Here is an 18,443-nt window from a genome sequence, read left to right on the forward strand (position 1 = left end):
TATTAAAAGATTTATCATTTATCTGTGGTTGGTTTACTGGTTGTTTCCTTGTTTGAATAATGGTATTACTTTAGCTGTTTTAATTTCTTGTGAAAATTAGCTGGCTTGATAATTCTGATTTTGATGACATTTTCATTTTCATCGGTCATAACATCTTATGTACAATACTTGTTTATTTTCAATATTACAGCAACCGGAGGTAAACATAAGGTTGTCATTTAAACAAATCAAAACAAAAAAAGAACAAAAAAGAAAAAAAGAGATAATTGGTGTTAAATATACAAATGATCCTTGAATGTCAAATTCTCTATATGTTACTTTGCTAAAACAAAAAAAAAAAAAAAAAAAAACATGTAAAGCTCTGTCTTGTCTTATAATTGCCTCCACATGGTAATTCTAGAGTACTCCAGCTTTACATAGAAGATACCTTTTTAAGTACTTTCTGAAAGTATTGTCTCGTACTCCATAAATGATTGGGCTTATGGCTCTTGGCAGAACCTGCACAATAATATAGTAAGCAAAGAGGAGGTCATTGTGATCTCTGGGGAACAATAGCTGCAGAACACTTAATAACATAGGAGATGCATATGTTGTCATACACAGCAGCACCTGAAACCCATGCAGGATTATTGTGTTTCTGGCTTTCTTCGCATCTTTGCTTGCTGTTTTTGCAGTAAATAAAATCTTAAAGTAAGTGTAAAAAATTGTGAACCACACTAAAACTAGAAACACTAAATATGTGATGTCTCTTTTTTTTATCAAGTTAGGATTTCTAAACACAGTTTCTCTGATACAAAACACTTGAGAATGAAAGAAATCCAAAGGCTCTGTTGCCATAGTGATGAACAGATCAGGGACAACAGACAACAAGCTGGTCGCCCAAATTAATCCAATCAGCGTTAATGTTCTTTTGACAGTGCAGATTTGAACATAACGAAGCGGGATGCAGACGGCGATGTAGCACTCCACTGCCATGCAGGCCAGGTTCAGAGGGGTGTTTTCAGTGGCGAAGAGAGTGAGCAGGATCAGGATGCAACAGACTGAGACATTGAGTTTGTAGATGGTGTAGCTGATGATGAATAGCGTGATGGACAGAGTCACTTGGATCATGTCGTTAATCACCATGTGAATAAAAAGGATATACCGAGGATTCATGTTAAAAATCTGGAGGGTGGAACCAAAGCAAAGAGAGAAAGGGTTTAATAAATTACAGCTGTAAAAATGTAGAATGGATTGAGGTAGCAAATAAAGATACATCTATAATATTGTTAAGTCAAAGAACTAGTTCTAAACTTCATATTACATACTGTTCAAGTTCTTTATTATCCTAATAATTCACTTTTAGTTTTAACAGTTTTTACAAATTATGAATGTTGTAATTTGGCTACTATGTCTCAGTCTATTAAATTGCTGGATGTCACATGTCCATCTATATCTGCATTATTTTGGGGTCAACAGTGTCCATAAAGCCAGTTTAATGCAAGTTCAATATGATTTAAGAGACTGATATTGAGTTCTAAAGACATAGAAACATGTTGCAATCCAGAAGTGATATTCAGAGTATTACAAACTCCTGATGATTGAGTAGGTCAAAATAACATTGAAAGTATATGCCTACTAGAAGGAAGCAATTGTGCTATCAACTCCAACACATTTCAGTCCTTAACATTATTGTTGTCTTACCCAAACCAAGTGATGCTCATAACTTTGCTTAATAATGATTAATTCATTATATTGATCATAATAAAAACAACAATAATAATAATAATAATAATAAAATAAAAAAAACAAAACAACATTTATTAGATGGTTGATCTTGAAATACAGTTGTTCTTCATGCTGTTGAATGCCATTCTACATAACCCCCCACCACTTCTGCCTGCTTATAGCCTGTTCAAAGAAACAGAGAATGACATTTGCTCCAAAGTGAACATGCTCATATGAGTCAAATTTCCCTTCTACCACATTTCTGTCTCTAGGAGGCTGGGAAGTTTTCATAATTTAAACCCAGAGTTTTTCTAAGCTCGGCTCATTTGAATATCTACCTGCAAATATAATGACAGTTTACAGTAGCAGCAAAAATCCCTTTTTCCTCCGTTCTGATGCTCAGTTTAATCTTCAGCAAGTTGTCTTGGCCATGTTAACATGACTAAATGCATTGACTACTTAGCTGTTTGTTTTAACAATCTAATGAGCAGGTCTAACTAATAAAGTAACCAGTAAGAGTAGGTTACCAACTAAATATTTGGGATTTTATTTGTTTACTTGTTATCCTGGAATTTTATAACTTTCTGTAAGACCTGAAATGAATTAGTTTTTTGTTTTTGTTGTTTGTTCTTTCTTTTTTTATAATTATTTGCTCCTAATAGATGATAGTTTTACAACTTAGTGCGTCATTATTGCACAGTTCGAAGAAAACATTAGATGCAACATCAACCTTTTTAATCTGTGGTTCAGTTAAGAATAAGGCAAATATTAGTTTATATATATATATGTGTGTGTATATATATATATATATATATATATATATATATATATACTACTGTTCAACATCAAGTAAGAACGGTGAATTAATTTATATATGTAGCATGTAAAAAAAGCTGTATCAAACCTGATGTTTGCAGAAGGTGACAATGAGACTGACGTTGACATAGTTGATGGAGATCCCAAGAACAACAACAAATATGTTCTTGGTCACAGCTTTACTGAAGGAATCTTGATATCGAACCTCCAGTGTCACATTGGTGGATGATGTGTTCATCTCTTAAAAGCTAAAGCTGAAGTTAAGCATAGAGCAGCACAGAACAAAGTTACTTTAACTAAATATTCTGTCTTTACAGTAGTTCTAACAGAGAATAGCTCTGCAGCACATTTTAAATGTTTTTTTAAAGATGAGAAATCTTTAAGTATAATATCTTTGTTAAAGAATATTAAATAAAATTGGCTGAATTATTACTCTTAACTTGAAGTGCTGTTTTTGAAAGCGTCTAAAAACAACATGTGTAAACATAAGTGGTCATAAGCCTTTTCTAAGGTTTTCTTTTATAAATTTTAGTTTCTATCAAAAATACATTATTATGCAGGACAGCACATCGCCATCAGAATTAAATGTCTTTTTAAATTTGACCTCTGATGTGACATGGTAATAAAAGGTAAAGGTAATAAAAGGTAAATTAAAAATGTTTCTATTCTTCAAATTATAGCATAAATCATGAAAATTAAAGCAAAGAAGCAGCAGCACCTTTAATTCTATGTATAAATGTCACATTTTTATTCTGTAAGAAATTAGCAGGCAGTTGAATAATGAATCAATGTATCTGTAAATTTTTAATAGCATGTAAACAGATAAACTGTCATATTTTTTCTCACCTCATTAAGGAGGACAGAACATCAACCTGAAACATTTTATGTAATATTTTATGTAATCTGATGTTCTGGGGGAAAAATAGACAATACAGAGTAGTGTTTTTCTTTCTCCCTTTCTTTCTTTTATAGAAAAGGATATTCATTTACTCTGGTCTTTTTTTTAGATAGATTTAATCAACTTTCCTACTTCAGTTTGTAACAGCATTATTTAAATACATTTACTGAAAATATATTAAAAGAGAGATAAACATTACCTGCAAATATATCACAGAGACAGAACATGATGTAACAAACAGCAATGTGGTAACAGCCAGAGTATATACATGAGACAAAAAGTTACATTACATAGGAATTAACCTTTAAAACTAACTTGCTAGAAAAGAGCTACATAAACAACTTAATTATTTCATAGTTAATGTTATCATATGTTAATAGGACTTACCTGAAAGATCCAACTGAACCAGTAAAGTAAAATGACTTCAGATGATCTCTGGCTTTTATATGATATGTTGCTTTTACATCCCATGGTTCAGAGAGATGTGTTCTTTGTGTATAGCTTAGATCTTTGTGTGTGTGTGTGTGTGTGTGTGTGTGTGTGTGTGTGTGTGTGTGTGTGTGTGTGTGTGTGTGTGTGTGTGTATGTGTGTGCATGCATGTGTGTGTGTATGTGTGGCTGTAATGATTATGATATTTTAATAGTTATTGTGGTTAATGGTTTAATTGTTCATATTTCTGGGAACTTGTAAAAATGGTACCCGTGAGTACAAACACATTGTGAAAAGAAATTTCTGTCAGCCAATCAAAATTTCCACAAACCATTTTTTTTCACTTAGGGAAAATAATTCAGATTTTAAGTGCAACTGCATGCATTTAACAATAAGTGTGTTCTTATATTGTTTTTATTTTGTTTTTCATGAAGTGACATAATAATAACAATATTCTCTCAATGTTGTCTTTTTTTTAGCAAGAAACAACTTACTAACCAGTTAATAACTAGCCTAGTTGCTTACATTGTCCACCCATCACCATATTTTTGTTTATCCTTTCAAATGTGTTTCATTCACTCCTCATTCAGCTGCATTTTGTTCAGGCTGGAGCTTGTGAAGGACACAGCACATGATAAAGTAGGCACACAGCCCACAGATGTATGATATGTCATTGAAAAGTGTTATTGGAAATGTAGTGATTTGCTTAATTCATCATAGTGATGAGATCAAGTTCTTTTCAAAGATTTGGTTCGTGTGTGGTCTTGCTACCAGCAAAGTGTGGTTAATGCCCTTCAAAATTTAATTGTAAACAACACACAAACAGTCATGAGCGGGGAAGGTGAGGGCAATGGGGTCCTTTCACACCCCTATTTCCTGGGCGCTACCGGGTGTGGGCAAAGAGAGGTGGTTGTCCCAGGGGCCAGGCCAGGATCCAGACTGGCTGTGCTGATAGGGTGGCTCTGGGGGGATGTCCAGTCTGTTGTATCTGGGTGGGGTGTGCACTGTGGGAGACATCCCTGGCAGACCAGAGGATAGCGAGCCTCATGCCAGAAAGGCCTGATAGGAATCCTTCTTTAGCTTGATGGCATCCCTCACTGCTGTTGTCCACCGAGTTTGGGGATTTCCGCCGCGACATGCATGGGGCACAGAACACAGTCCATTCAGACTGTCCCCTGCCTCACCTGGAACATGTTTGAAGCTCTGCCGGAGATGGGAGTTGAAACTCTTTCTGACAGGGGACTTTGCCAGACTCTCCAAGCAGACTCTCTCACCCATCCAAGACAACTCACCAACAGATGGTGATCAGTTGGCAGGGCTGCCTCTCTCTTAACCTGAATGTCCAAGAAATGTGGCCACCAGTCCTAGAACAACAGCCTAGAATGTCCCGAGTGTCCTTGTGCTAAGTTCGCATGTGGACATAGCAACTCAAGAATGGAAGAGGGTCTAACCCTTCTTGATGACACTGGGTTCAGAGACCAAGCTGTGCGTCGAGGTGAGTTTAACTATATCTAGCTATAACTGCTTAACCTCACGCTCAGTCTCCTTCCCCACCAGAGAGGTGATGTTCCACATCCATAGAGCTAGTGTTAAATTTATCAGCCATTTTTAAATTTAGTCTCACTTTTAATCCAGTTTCAAAAGCACTTATTAGTTTTTATCACATTTAGTCAACCTCATGTCATTTTTATTTAGTCAAGTTTTAGTTGACTGTAAGTCGAGCATTTTAGTCTTTATTTTAGTCCAAGAAAACATAATTTTATTTGTCTAGTTTTAGTCAACAAAAACTGTCAACATTTTAGTCTAGTTTTAGTCAGGAGAATCATTTTACCCTTTTACTTTTTTTTTGGCAGCAGATAATATTGAACATTGTTAGTAGTTAGTAGAACATTGTTAAATAAAGTTAAGCATTCTTAAACTCCATTTAACAATCCATTTAAACTCATACTTAAAAGATAACTATCCTATTTTATGCAGAAATAATTGCAGACATTTTTATGTTTACATGCATTTATTTATATTAATATATTAATGCCAATTCCAATCAAATGTCCTTGTGATGGTAACCTGAAGACAAACAGAACAGCATTTTATGTCACCAAATAAATACATTGGTATACGAACTCCTAGAGCAGTGGTTCCCAACCTTTTTTAGCTTGGAACTATTTTTTTAGCTTGGAACTATTTGATATCACAAAAAATCTGGCGACCCCAGACATTCAATAAACAATACTTACTTTTATACGGCATTTAGGTTAGTTCATGTATGAAAATGTAGGGTAAAGTTGTTTTGAATTAAGTGTGGCATATTTTTTTTATTTTATCTTGATGATTTGTTTCAGTTTTTAGTTTGCATCCATGTGTAGCTGCCCAGGTGTTAACTATAGTCCACTCTCAGCTTCTAGATTAGCTAAATCTTCTGTCTGCTCTAATTAAACTTGCAATCCAACTGAAAACATAGTGGCCCGACCAGTGTAACGTATCTCTCATAAATTCAACTTTACACACAATTCTCTAACAAGTGGCTACTATCGCTTCATGCTACAAAGCTAGTAAGTTAGCCAGCGGTTTGCAGTTGTTTAACGTTATCATTGGAACATCACAGCGGTTGGTTATAATGTTATGTTATACACAACCACCACCAAACGTTTTGTTAACTTACCACGATGTCTTTGTGGTGAACTGCGACGTGTCTCTTCAGGTTTGTTGTGTTTATTCCAACTACTTGTGCCCACATTCCTTCCCTTCCTTCGATCAAGCGTACGTTTTGTTTTTTTTTTTTCCCTCAACTTCAATGTAGCGAAAATGGCTCCATATATCACGTCTTCTTTTTCTCTTGGGCCCTGTGCAAAGCATGGCCATTAATGTTTGTTTTTTGTGTGTGTGTGTGTGTGTGTGAGTGGCGAAAGAGCCGAGGAGGAGGCGGCGGAGGAGACAGGATTTGACAAAATAATAGGATATAATAATATCATTTTCATCTTGTATTTGTTGGTGAACTAAAGTGTTCATAGATTTTGGTCCAGTTTTTATTTAATGAACTACATTTTCGTCTCGTCTTTATTAGTCCACTAAAATGCATTCTGATTTAGTCCCAGTTATTGTTTATAAATAGGGGTTTTAGTCATCTAGTCTAGTTTTCATCCGGTGCAAAATGTCCTGGTGACCCACGTCTGGGCAATGGAAACCTGGATCCATTGTTTTTATTTATCACAAGGGTCTGTTAAGCCACGCGTTGTCTGGTCCCTCCTCTAGAGACCTGTTTACCATGGGTGACCCTACCAAGGGCATAAAACCCCCGGCAACATAGCTCCTTGGAAGGGGAAGAGATAATCTGAGGAGAAACTGTGGAGGATCTACAGATGGAAGTTCTAAATTGTTAAAGAAATGGAGCAAGGGAGCCTGAAATGGCTATAAAACTGTAAGATCTGGCAGAGTGTGATGGAAGAGTTTAAGTACTGTTAAGTATTTTACAGCAGTTGGTGATTGAATTAATCACGGGGATGTGGGTGCTGACCAAAGAAGAATCACATCTACTTAAAAACACACAGAAGGCTCTTTTTTGTCTCCCTATACTGAAAAAAATTACATCCTTTTTTCAGTCACAACATATCTGTAAAGTACCATACTAGTTTACACAGAAAGCTTGTGATTTTCTTTTCTTAATACACAGACACAAGAAATGAGCCATTGTACCTCCTACACCCTGGCATCCACAAATGTGGATAGCACAGTTTTGGTTATTTGCACTATAACAATGAAGTTTTTGTAACAGAAACCTGTTGTACACATGCGTGGACACTTATACTGCCATCTATTGGTGTCAGAAGAGAAAAACACCCAACAGACTAATTTCAAGATGGCAGCAAACATCTCTGAAGAGTCAGACAGCCACACACTAAAACAGGGGTAATCAAACTTTTTTTCCTGGGGGCCACATTATGGTTCCGGATGATGATGGGGGGCCAGTCCCACCTCAGCTGTAACGTAAAATTGTATGACCCAGACCAGAATGACCACCAGCAGGCCAATGGGATCATTATTATTTTAAAATGCTGGAAATTAGACCATAATTTCTACCAAAGATCCTCAATGGATGCAGTTCCAGAACCACTGAAGGAATCAAGTATTGATGACTAGTGGCGATGTCTGTGGCTCATTCTGGAGTAGATTGCAGTGGTTTGATGTTAATTGGTTTATCTTTACTGGTGTTTTCTAAAAGTAGTAATTGAGGTCTTCACACTTTGTTTTGATTTGAAATACCACAGATATTCCATTTATTTACTTTCTAATAAGAATAACATCAAAGCTGTCAAAATAAGAAACATCTGCCTAGTCGAGGTGATTGACAATGGCAAAAGTGAAAAAGTACAAAGTATATTGTAGGTAGGCCTGTTGAATGGTAAATGGAATGGTAAATGGACTTGTACTTATATAGCGCTTTTCCAGTCAGTTTGACCACTCAAAGCGCTTTACACTACTTATCACATTCACCCATTCACACACACATTCACACCCCGATAGGCACATCGGGAGGCAACGTGGGGTTAAGTGTCTTGCCCAAGGACACTTCGGCATGTAGTCAGTAGAAGCCTGGAATCGATCCGCCTACCTTCCGGTTGAAAGACGACTGCTCTTCCTCCTGAGCTACAGCCGCCCTTGAAATTAACAAACAATAATTTTGCGCAGCATTTAATAAAGGTCAAACAAATAGGCCTATTAATATAAATAAATTAAAATAAGATTAAAATAATAATGTGAGCAATTGAATAACTAACCAGTAAAATAGTAGTTGCTGAGAGACTCACCGCGTTGAGCGCATCCTTTTTGTCGGGACACATTTCCTCGGCCACAGCAAGGATACACTCCTTAACAAATTCCCCACCAATAAACGGCTTTCCATGGGTAGCTAGTAAGCGAGCTACCTTGTAGCTTGCTCGGACAGCAGCCCGGTTGATCTCGGTTTGGCGAAGTAATACGTTCTGTTGAGCCGCCAACCCGCCTCTCATCCTCCGAATCCTGTCTTCTCTGGCTTGCCCTCGCAAGCTAGCATATTCTTTGTGGCGTGTTTCGTGGTGACGACGCAGATTGTATTCTTTAAACACAGCCACGCTTTCTTTACATATAATACAAACTGCACGGTCCTTACACGGAACGAAAAAATAATCGGTAGTCCACTGTTCTTTAAAAACTCTGCACTCTCTGTCAACTTTTCGTTTAACACTAGCCATTTTGACGTCTTCAACGCTGACAGTTACCTGCGCATGCGCTGTCTGCCTACTGATGCTGCTATCTCAGGCATGACAGGCGTGGGAAATTCGTCAAATGTAAACAGTTCATTTTTATGATTATTTTTTTATAAATATCAGCTGGGGGCCGGTCAAAAAGGGGTGGCGGGCCGGAGTCGGCCCGGGGGCCGTAGTCTGGTGACCACTGCACTAAAACATCAACAAAGTGAAAAATCTAATAAGATTTAATTGTTGATTTTAGTTAATTTAAGCATATTTGTGTTGTTTGTTCAATATGGCATGCAAATATGACACAAGTTTATAACAGTAAAGATCTGGTATGCAGCTAAACTTGAGATCCACATATGTGAACATTGGGATTTAGCTTTGTTAAAAATGTAAAGCTAACAGGTCAATGTTAGCATAAAAAGTATGAGTAAAAACCTTGTTTGGGAAGATTCTGTTAGAAAATATTAGTTTACAATAGATTACAACAGTAAAAATTTACAATGAATGTGTAATAGATAACCTTTTATCTATTTTTTTTTTCTAAATAAATCATTTCCAAAGTATTATACTCTGTCACAGGCGCTTGAACTAGTGTGGAGGAACATGCTCTGGACAACTCAGAAGAAGAGGAGCTGTTAAGACACGCTGATTATCATCCTCCACAACAGGAGGCAAGAAACAGGGAGGCGAGCACACCGTTACGCCAACAATCATAAAATAGCAAATAGAACAAAGCAATAGCTAATAAAATACAGAAGAGTTATAATTTCTAAAAACTATTTAGCATATCACATTCAGTCAATTCAAGTCCAGAAAAAATAGATATGTTTTTAACAGACATTTAAATGATCGTATGCGCTGAGTGGTGCGAACATGTAGAAGTAAGTTATTCCACAGTCATGAGACTGACACAATGAATGCTCAGTCATGTCTACGTTTTAACTTTGATCTTGGGACATCAAGAAGAAACTGGCTGGTTGACCGGAGTGCTCTCATATGTGTGTGGATGATGAGGTTACATTTTCCAAAGCAGATGACTTCTTTTTGTTAAGGTTTAGAAAATATAACCTCATCCAGGTTTCAATTTCTTGCCAGACAATTTAATAAGAGTGTCAGAATAACTGGGCAGCATTACCACTGCTTAGCTTAACTAGAATATAGGTCTCAGTGTTTTTAAGCAAAACAATGAAATAGTAATTGGAATAATAGAATATTGTGATCTGTGGTTTCAAAGCCGGCTGATAAGTCCAAAAGAATTAAAACTACAGTCTACAGCTTAAAAATGTCATTAAAAACTCTTTAAAGGACTGTCTCTGTGCTGTGGCCTGACCTAAAACCTGACTGAAACTCTTCACAAATGTCATGTGTTTCTAAAAACTTTTGGAGTTGATTAAAAACTGCTTTTGCCAAAACTTCGGAGAGAAAAGCTAGTTTAGATATTGGCTTGTAGTTGGAGAGAACAGCTGGGTTGAGGTTTTTCTTTTTCAAAGAGGCTGCATAGCAGTATGTTTAAACGCATCAAGAACACAACCTGATGATAAACTGATTACTAACTGTCCCCACGGACCAAAAGGACACTCCTAGTTTGGAATAGTTGCAGTTTTGGTGCCGTACTAATAAGCTTAAAGTAGCACAATGTCAGGATTGTAGGAAATGCTATCGTTTTTGTAACATTTATTTTTTTTATATCCATGTTAAAAAAAATGACATTAAAATGGTTGAAAATGACATTAAAATGGTTGAAAACGACATTAAAATGGTTGAAAACAGTGTTCAAAATGAAATTAAAGAGATTTGCCTTTTGTTACAAAGTGGGGTTTTGATAGTGTTCTAAGGTAACTTGTCAGACTGAGTGTCCACACATGTGGAAATATCTGCTTATTATATTTATTGGTTCATCCTAACCACAAATATATAATAGAAATCTAAAATAAAAGTCAAAGCAAAGTCCAGGATGTTTAATTCACTATACCACCATACATGTTCTTACAGCTAAAGGATTTAAACATTAGTGTCATAAAAAAGAAACAATGAAAAACAAGCCTTGTTTCATTGATTCAAGGATTAGGTTTTAAATATCTAAATATCACTTGAATGTGGCACTTTACAACAAAAACATTGAAAACTTTGTCTTTTATTAGAATTATCTCCACATGATAATTCTATGGTACTCTGACTTTACATAAAATATACTTTTTTAAGTACTTCCTGAAAGTATTGTCTCGCACTCCATAGATGATTGGGCTTATGGCTCTTGGCAGAATCTGTGCAATAATATAGCAAGCAAAAAGAGAGTCACTGTGGTTCTTGGGGAACAATTGCTGCAAAACACTTAATAACATAGGAGATGCATACGTTGTCATGCACAGCAGCACCTGAAACCCATGCAGGATTATTGTGTTTCTGGCTTTCTTCGCATCTTTGCTTGCTGTTTTTGCAGTAAATAAAATCTTAAAGTAAGTGTAAAAAATTGTGAACCACACTAAAACTAGAAACACTAAATATGTGATGTCTCTCTTTTTTATCAAGTTAGGATTTCTAAACACAGTTTCTCTGATACAAAACACTTGAGAATGAAAGAAATCCAAAGGCTCTGTTGCCATAGTGATGAACAGATCAGGGACAACAGACAACAAGCTGGTCGCCCAAATTAATCCGATCAGCATCAATGTTCTCTTGACGGTGCAGATTTGAACGTAACGAAGCGGGATGCAGACGGCGATGTAGCACTCCACTGCCATGCAGGCCAGGTTCAGAGGGGTGTTTTCAGTAACGAAGATAGTGACCACAATCAGAATACAACAGATGGAAACACTGAGTTTGTAGATGGTGTAGCTGATGATGAATAGTGTGATGGACAGAGTCACTTGGATCATGTCATTAATCACCATGTGAATAAAAAAGATATACCGAGGATTCATGTTAAAAATCTGGAGGCGGGAACCAAGAAAAGAAAAGAACAGAGGGAAAGTTTAATAAATTACAGATAAAAATATGTAGAATATGTTGTAAGGTAGCAAATAGAAATACCTACACATAGACAGGTTATTATGAGGGGCCGTTTGAGACATTATTCAGAATTACCCTCTCACAGTCACATGTGAAATTTAAGTCATTCACATATTATACTAAAACCTCTTGTATATCATACTGAAATCACTTCCAGGCAACTGAGCAGATATTAATACAGCATAAGTCTCATTAAACATTTATCATGGTGTTCTCCAACTTCTTCCTCTTCAGTTTGTTTTGAAAATGCGCTCCTTTTTTTCTACTACGTGACTTCCATTTCCAGTTAAATTTGTCTGTCACACACACACTAGTAGAATTCCTGTCATACATACTAGTGAAATGTGATTTCAGAAATTTCACTATAGTGTGTAAATGATTTCAGTATTATGTATGAGAGCATTTCAGTATTGTGTATAAGAAGATATTTCAGTATAGTGTATGAGATGTAAAGTGTGTATGTATATGTGCATTGATATTCACACTATGTTAGTATAGTGTATGTGTGAAGGTTTCACTAAAGTGTATGAATGATTTCAATATGAATTACGAGAGGTTTTAATATAATGTGTGAATGACTTAAATTCCACATGTCAGCATTTGCATTGTATTGTTAAGACACTGATATGAAGTTCTGTTCAGCTTCTTTATGATTCACTGTCACAAACACTGTCATGAAATGCTTAAAGTGGTAATTGTGCTACACTGTTTTGGTGAATTGAATTGCTGGAAGCCTCTTGTCCAGTCTAAAGTGAGATTATTAGGTGGTAAACAATATGCATAAAGTCAGCTTTAAAACGAGAGATTGAGTTCTGAAAAGGTTTAAATCTATTGCAATGCAAAAGTGATATTCAGCGCATTACTAACCCCTGGAGATTCTGTGCTTCCTGATACAACACCATCAGACATTTGTTTGTGCAGGCCAAAATGACACTCAAAGAACATGCAACCAAGAATTTTGTTGTAAACTGTGATGTATTTCAGCTCTTATCATTACCGTTTTATAACCATAACAAACTGATGCTCTGCACAGCTGGAGATTTAAAATGTTCTAACATAAAATGTAAATATGCTGAAACGTGCTTTTAAATTATAGTTAGTCTGATGTCAGTCTGATGTGTTTCTTAAGTGTAACAGCTAAATGGTTTAGATATTTACCAAGTTTTACATGTGTACTTTCAGAATACTGTAGGTGTGGCATCTTCCTTTTATGTATGTTTCCTATAGCTGAGAATTATGTAAATATTAATTTATACTGAATAATAACAGTAAATGAATTCATATTTTTAGCATGTGATACAAGGCTTATCAGACCTGGTGTTTGCAGAAGGTGTGAATGAGACAGGTGTTGACATAGTTGATGGAAATCCCCAGAATGATGACGATCATGTTCTTGGTCACAGCTTTGCTGAAGGAATCTTGATATCGAACCTCTAATGTCACATTGGTAGATGATGTGTTCATCTCGTAAAAGCTGAGGCTGGAGTAAAGCATACAGTTTATTATATTAACTGTTTAATTAAAAACGGAATTGACAGATAAAGGTAAAAGCAAAATAAGTTATAGGCATAAAAAATTCTTTAGATACTTAACATGACATTTTTTTTAGATAGAGTTCTTGTTTGCCAGTTAGAAGGTTGGTGGTTTAATTTACAACTTTGACCCTCACGTTGCATCTGTCATGTTCCTCAGTGTGTGATAAACAAAAGCACCACACAGTATGTACACTAAGAAGCCCTGTATGAATGTGTGTGAAGAAGAGAATGCAGCTGACAGTGTAAAACAGTTTGATAGCTAGCAATGCCAGAAAAAAACTACATGAATGCAGTCCATGTATGATTTAAAGTTAGTAGATCTTACCTCCCCAGATTGAACCAGGACATTAAAATGACTTCAGATAAACTCTGGCTTTTATATGGTGGGCTGAACGTGTATCCAAGGAGTTGAAGAGGTGTGTATTTAAAGTGCAGAACAGATGTGTTTATCTACATGTGTGATCAATGCTGTCATGATTATTAACCCCCTAAAAGCCAAAGTACCACATACTCATACCACAAGATGACATGCTTTATCTTCAATCCAAACACATTTACTTATTTATTTATTTATTGTGGGGTGCATGTGTACTGAATGTGAGGAGTAGGTCACCACACATTTTCTTATTCATTTGAGTAATTTTGTCAACCCTTCCATTACTATCTGTAACACGTATTATTCATAATCCAGTAAACTTGTTTATAATAAAACTCCCTGTGTGCTGCCCTGTTGCTCCAGCATGAAATAATGCTTTTTGATTATTGATTAAATTGATCAAAAATATATAAATGTATTTTAAAAAATCATTTTTTGTTTGATGTCACCTGATTGGTGAATGTTGTAAGCTAGTAAGTATTTGACATTTGTTATTTGAATTATGAGCCTGAAGTAATCCAACATGATAATCAGTTAATTATTTATTTATTGAAGCTTTCTCTGCTTCTGAATGTTAAAAAAGCTTCAAATGGAAAAAATGCAGCCTCTGTAAACACCACCTTCATCATTTTTCATGCTGTGTTGACAGCATGTCAAAACAACACCTCTGGGGTTTCTAGGGGTTATTGGGATATTGGCTTTTCTAGTGTTGAAGAAGGCTAATTTGGCATCTGGCTTGCATAATGTCTCTTCTCTGAGTTCTCTCCAGTGAGTAAAAATTGTCCCATGTTGACCCTTGTCCTATCTCTTGTTCTGTCCCTTTTTCTCTTTCTTTTCTTCGCTTCCTCTGATAATGTCCTTTTGGTGCAGATAGAAATATGTTCATATGCAGCTGGCATGTGACACAGTGCCATTAAGTAAAATGTTGCTGTAAAGCAATGTGTTGGAGAAAAAGTTGTGAAGTGCGGTTTCTGAACCTATGAACAGTGTTGGGCAATGACTGTATGTACATACTGAATGTCACTGCGCCATTAAAACAAGTCAGAAGCAGAATGTTAAAGTCAGAATGTAGTGCTACTTTAGTGCTACATTTCTACCATTTTATACTCGTAGTAGAAGTACATCATAAGACACTGTCACATTTTTATTTGGTTGAAAGTTGCAAAAAAGAACCTGTGGGCCTGTTGCTTTTGTTTGGTTTTAGTTTTCTCACCGAGTTGCGGTTGTGTCTGTGTGTGCACTCGGTGAGTGTTTGGTATAGGTTTTGGTTTGTTTCTTTCTGCAGGTCCGCTAACCCCAGCTCATTATTTTGTTTTACAGGTTGTCATTCACTGTGTCACGGGAATTGTAAATAAATGGGCTTTTAATTTAACTTACCATCTGTCCTCACCGTGTTTTTTTTGTTACGCCCTTCCATACCCCTAAGTCGGGTCGTAACAAATATATTCAGCTAGATTGAGTCATTGATCAACAAGCCAATAGAGTCAATCTAAAATTAAAAATATTGATCAGATGTCTTTATATTAATTTGTAAGATGTGCTTGCATTTTTTTTTTCCCAAATAGCTATTTTTCTAATTAGTCTTGTTTGTACTCTTTTTTATTGTTGTTGTTTTACAGCCAGAGTTTACTACATGAACATATTTTGTTTGAGAATCTAAATAGGTTTAAATAGCAAGGTTTACACAATATCCTGCTTTAAAGTTTACAAACAGAAATTATTCTTTCTATTTCTATTATATTTTGTTATAATTTTTAAAGCCCAAAATATAGGACACACATATGGACCACAGTATAAGGGCCAAAATTAAGACTTGTGCTGTCAGTGATGGCTACATTTTTGTTGCAGGAGACTATATTTCAAAGGTACCTGATCAATGATATGCCACAATGGTGACTGAACAGTAGCAAATGAGAAGGCAACTACTCATTCTACTTGGACAGCTTTGCCATCAAATGCAGCAACACACTGGATTATCTATTATCCTGGTTGTGCGTTATAACTGGAGAAGCTAATGACTAGCATTGTTTGGCTCTTACACTGGATTGTATACCCTCTCTACAACCTATTAGCAAAAAGATGTTGGTATTAGCATTAGTTTAAAAAACTCTGTCTCAAATGGTTTTGAAGAAATTTCTCAAGAAAGCGCTACATCTGATTTATCAGTGTGTTCTTAGACAATTAAATAGTTTGAATCTTTGCTCCTAGATTGCCAATCTCCTTAAAAATTGATTGTTGGATGTTCCTCATTTACAGGTAAACATCTAAAAAGACTTCTTAAAAGACTGAAGGGCCATATGCAAACACAGAGGGGAGCCATATGAAAAAGTCAGTGATGTTATTAACCAGGGGGTCAGGGCATGTTATCAAAAGCCACTGCTGTAGAATGTCTTAATTATTCAAAGATATGCACTAATGAACCATGCGTCACCAGACGCTCCTTTTTCAAGGTACATACCCCTGCTCAGTAAGGTGAAGGAGTCGTGTGCTCCTGGGACGTGGGAGATCACATTCAGTTAGCAGTTCTGGGTATATGAGAATAAATCTGGTGAGGTTGCTTTAATGTGGACATGTATGCATTCTATTGCACTGATAGCATCAGGAAGATGCTAAAAACAAAACCCTAACCTTTACCTTAGATGAGAAAACACTTGTAATGCTACAATCGGTGTAAAAAGTGCACAAATAGGACTTAAAAACAAATTTTATCTCAGTGACTGTTGCTGAATGATGCCAAGTAGACCCAAACTGAGGGTGCACACCACAGCTGATATTGAGTTAAATTGAATTTCTTACACATTTAAACAAAAAAATAAATTAAAAATGTCATCCTTTGCGGTCAGCCTGAAGTATTCCACTCCGAAATTAAGCGAAACCATAAAACCATACTTTAACTCCATCTCAATAGGGTCAACAACCACAGATTGAACTTAAAGCTAATGCCAAATACCTCAGAGTTCAACTCCATTGAGAATTTTTAGTTTCAGTGAGTTCTGTGTGTGGTGCGGAACAGGAACAAACAGTTCTGGTAACCAAACATATTTTAGGCTGAGGTCACAAACGAATTTAGGATGGAAAATGGCTGTCCATATAATGCTCGGTATTCCATGATTTTGTGAATGGGTGTGTGCTCTCCCTGGATTAAACTTTAGTTGTTTCAACTTTCTTAACTCTTCCACATGAGGCTTGTTGAGCAGAACAACAGGGTGAAGCTACCGTTAGAATGTAGTTAGAGTTGTTGGTTGTTCTGATTTGACTTATTTTCACTTTTTAGATATCAAAACGTATCCACACCAAATTTAATGTTGTGTATGATGTTTGTACTTGAACACTTTAAAAATCTGATTTCTCCAAACCTGATGTGTTGACCATTGGTCATGGCCGGTCAAGATGAAAACTGGCCAACTTCAGTCACCAGCATAGTGATTGGTGCAAGCCACTGAAACTGATCAATAAAAAGTGACTTTCGATTGCTGAGACCTTTCCTTCTGTAAACATGAGAGAACACTGTGTTACACACACACACACACACACACACACACACACACACACACACACACACACACACACACACACACAAAGTCTACATGAATTCAAGTTGAATAAAGTGAAGTTTTAAATAAATTGAATACATAACTGTTATCTGTTTTGTCAGATTTCCTATTTTTCTCAATCTCAGTGTTGAAGACTTACAGCTCTGTTGGACATTTCAGTAAACCTACTGTAAACAAGACTTTGTGTTACTTTCCACAGCAATGTCTTTTGGGATATTCTGACATTTTCAGCAATCTGTTGAGTATTCAGGAAATGATTGATCCTGCAGGACACAGAATGAGCACATCAATCCTCATTAGACCTTAATGGTAAAGGTCACACACGCACAGGGTAGGTTGTTATGCAGCAGTCAGCAAACAGTGCACACACACACAGCATCAAAGGGATCTATTATGTATTTCTTCTGAGAGTTTGTCATCTCTGCCATTAAAATGATTTGCAATTAGGAGTTTGAAGCAGTTGTGTTGACAGTCATTTACGTTTAAATCATAAACATAAATATCATAAATATTCTCTTTGGACCCAGTGGACAAATCCACCAGGATAACAGCTGTACTGTTCACCTGGACGACAACCTTGTGTATTGTTTGGTCTATGTAAGTAAACAATCAGCACAGTGGAAAACTTCAGTCATAACTTTGATTTATTTATTTTTTATAAGTTATGTCTCAGAAGTAAAACTCTGTGTCCACTGTCCTGCAGGTTTTAGATGTTTACCTGCTTCAACACACCTGACTCAAGCCATTGATCAGAAATTTACAAGCTGTGGAGTTCATTAGATTTTTTTTCATGGATAGTGTTAGTGTGTTGGAGTGCAGAAATATCTCAAACTGGTAGGACAATTGCCCTCGAGAACCAGAGTGAGTTTTCTTTCTTGTCTTTA

The 18,443-nt window shown here is 36.2% G+C and overlaps 2 protein-coding genes across 2 annotated transcripts; both read right to left on the bottom strand.

Annotated features, from left to right (window-relative positions):
* Positions 1-366: 366 nt before the first annotated feature.
* LOC121636812 (odorant receptor 131-2-like) lies at positions 367-2,761 on the bottom strand. Its single transcript, XM_041980628.1, has 2 exons — positions 2,612-2,761; positions 367-1,164 (listed from the first exon to the last, which is right to left on the bottom strand). The coding sequence occupies exons 1-2, from the start codon at positions 2,759-2,761 to the stop codon at positions 397-399; spliced, it is 918 nt and encodes a 305-aa protein (XP_041836562.1). The 3' UTR covers positions 367-396.
* An 8,486-nt stretch (positions 2,762-11,247) lies between these two features.
* LOC121636813 (odorant receptor 131-2-like) lies at positions 11,248-13,558 on the bottom strand. The gene is made up of 2 exons (XM_041980629.1): positions 13,409-13,558; positions 11,248-12,015 (listed from the first exon to the last, which is right to left on the bottom strand). The coding sequence occupies exons 1-2, from the start codon at positions 13,556-13,558 to the stop codon at positions 11,248-11,250; spliced, it is 918 nt and encodes a 305-aa protein (XP_041836563.1).
* Between the last annotated feature and the right edge of the window lie 4,885 nt (positions 13,559-18,443).

The sequence above is a fragment of the Melanotaenia boesemani genome, chromosome 3 (assembly GCF_017639745.1).
Source record: "Melanotaenia boesemani isolate fMelBoe1 chromosome 3, fMelBoe1.pri, whole genome shotgun sequence".
Lineage (NCBI taxonomy): Eukaryota > Metazoa > Chordata > Actinopteri > Atheriniformes > Melanotaeniidae > Melanotaenia > Melanotaenia boesemani.

What these genes read in the sequence shown, in the direction of transcription:
- LOC121636812 (XM_041980628.1), bottom strand. Translation starts at nt 2,761, where the DNA reads ATGAACACATCATCCACCAATGTGACACTGGAGGTTCGATATCAAGAT. An exon ending in TCACCTTCTGCAAACATCAG is followed by an intron (nt 1,165 to 2,611) that starts GTTTGATACAGC and finishes TCCACCCTCCAG; the next exon opens with ATTTTTAACATGAATCCTCG.
- LOC121636813 (XM_041980629.1), bottom strand. Translation starts at nt 13,558, where the DNA reads ATGAACACATCATCTACCAATGTGACATTAGAGGTTCGATATCAAGAT. An exon ending in ACACCTTCTGCAAACACCAG is followed by an intron (nt 12,016 to 13,408) that starts GTCTGATAAGCC and finishes TCCCGCCTCCAG; the next exon opens with ATTTTTAACATGAATCCTCG.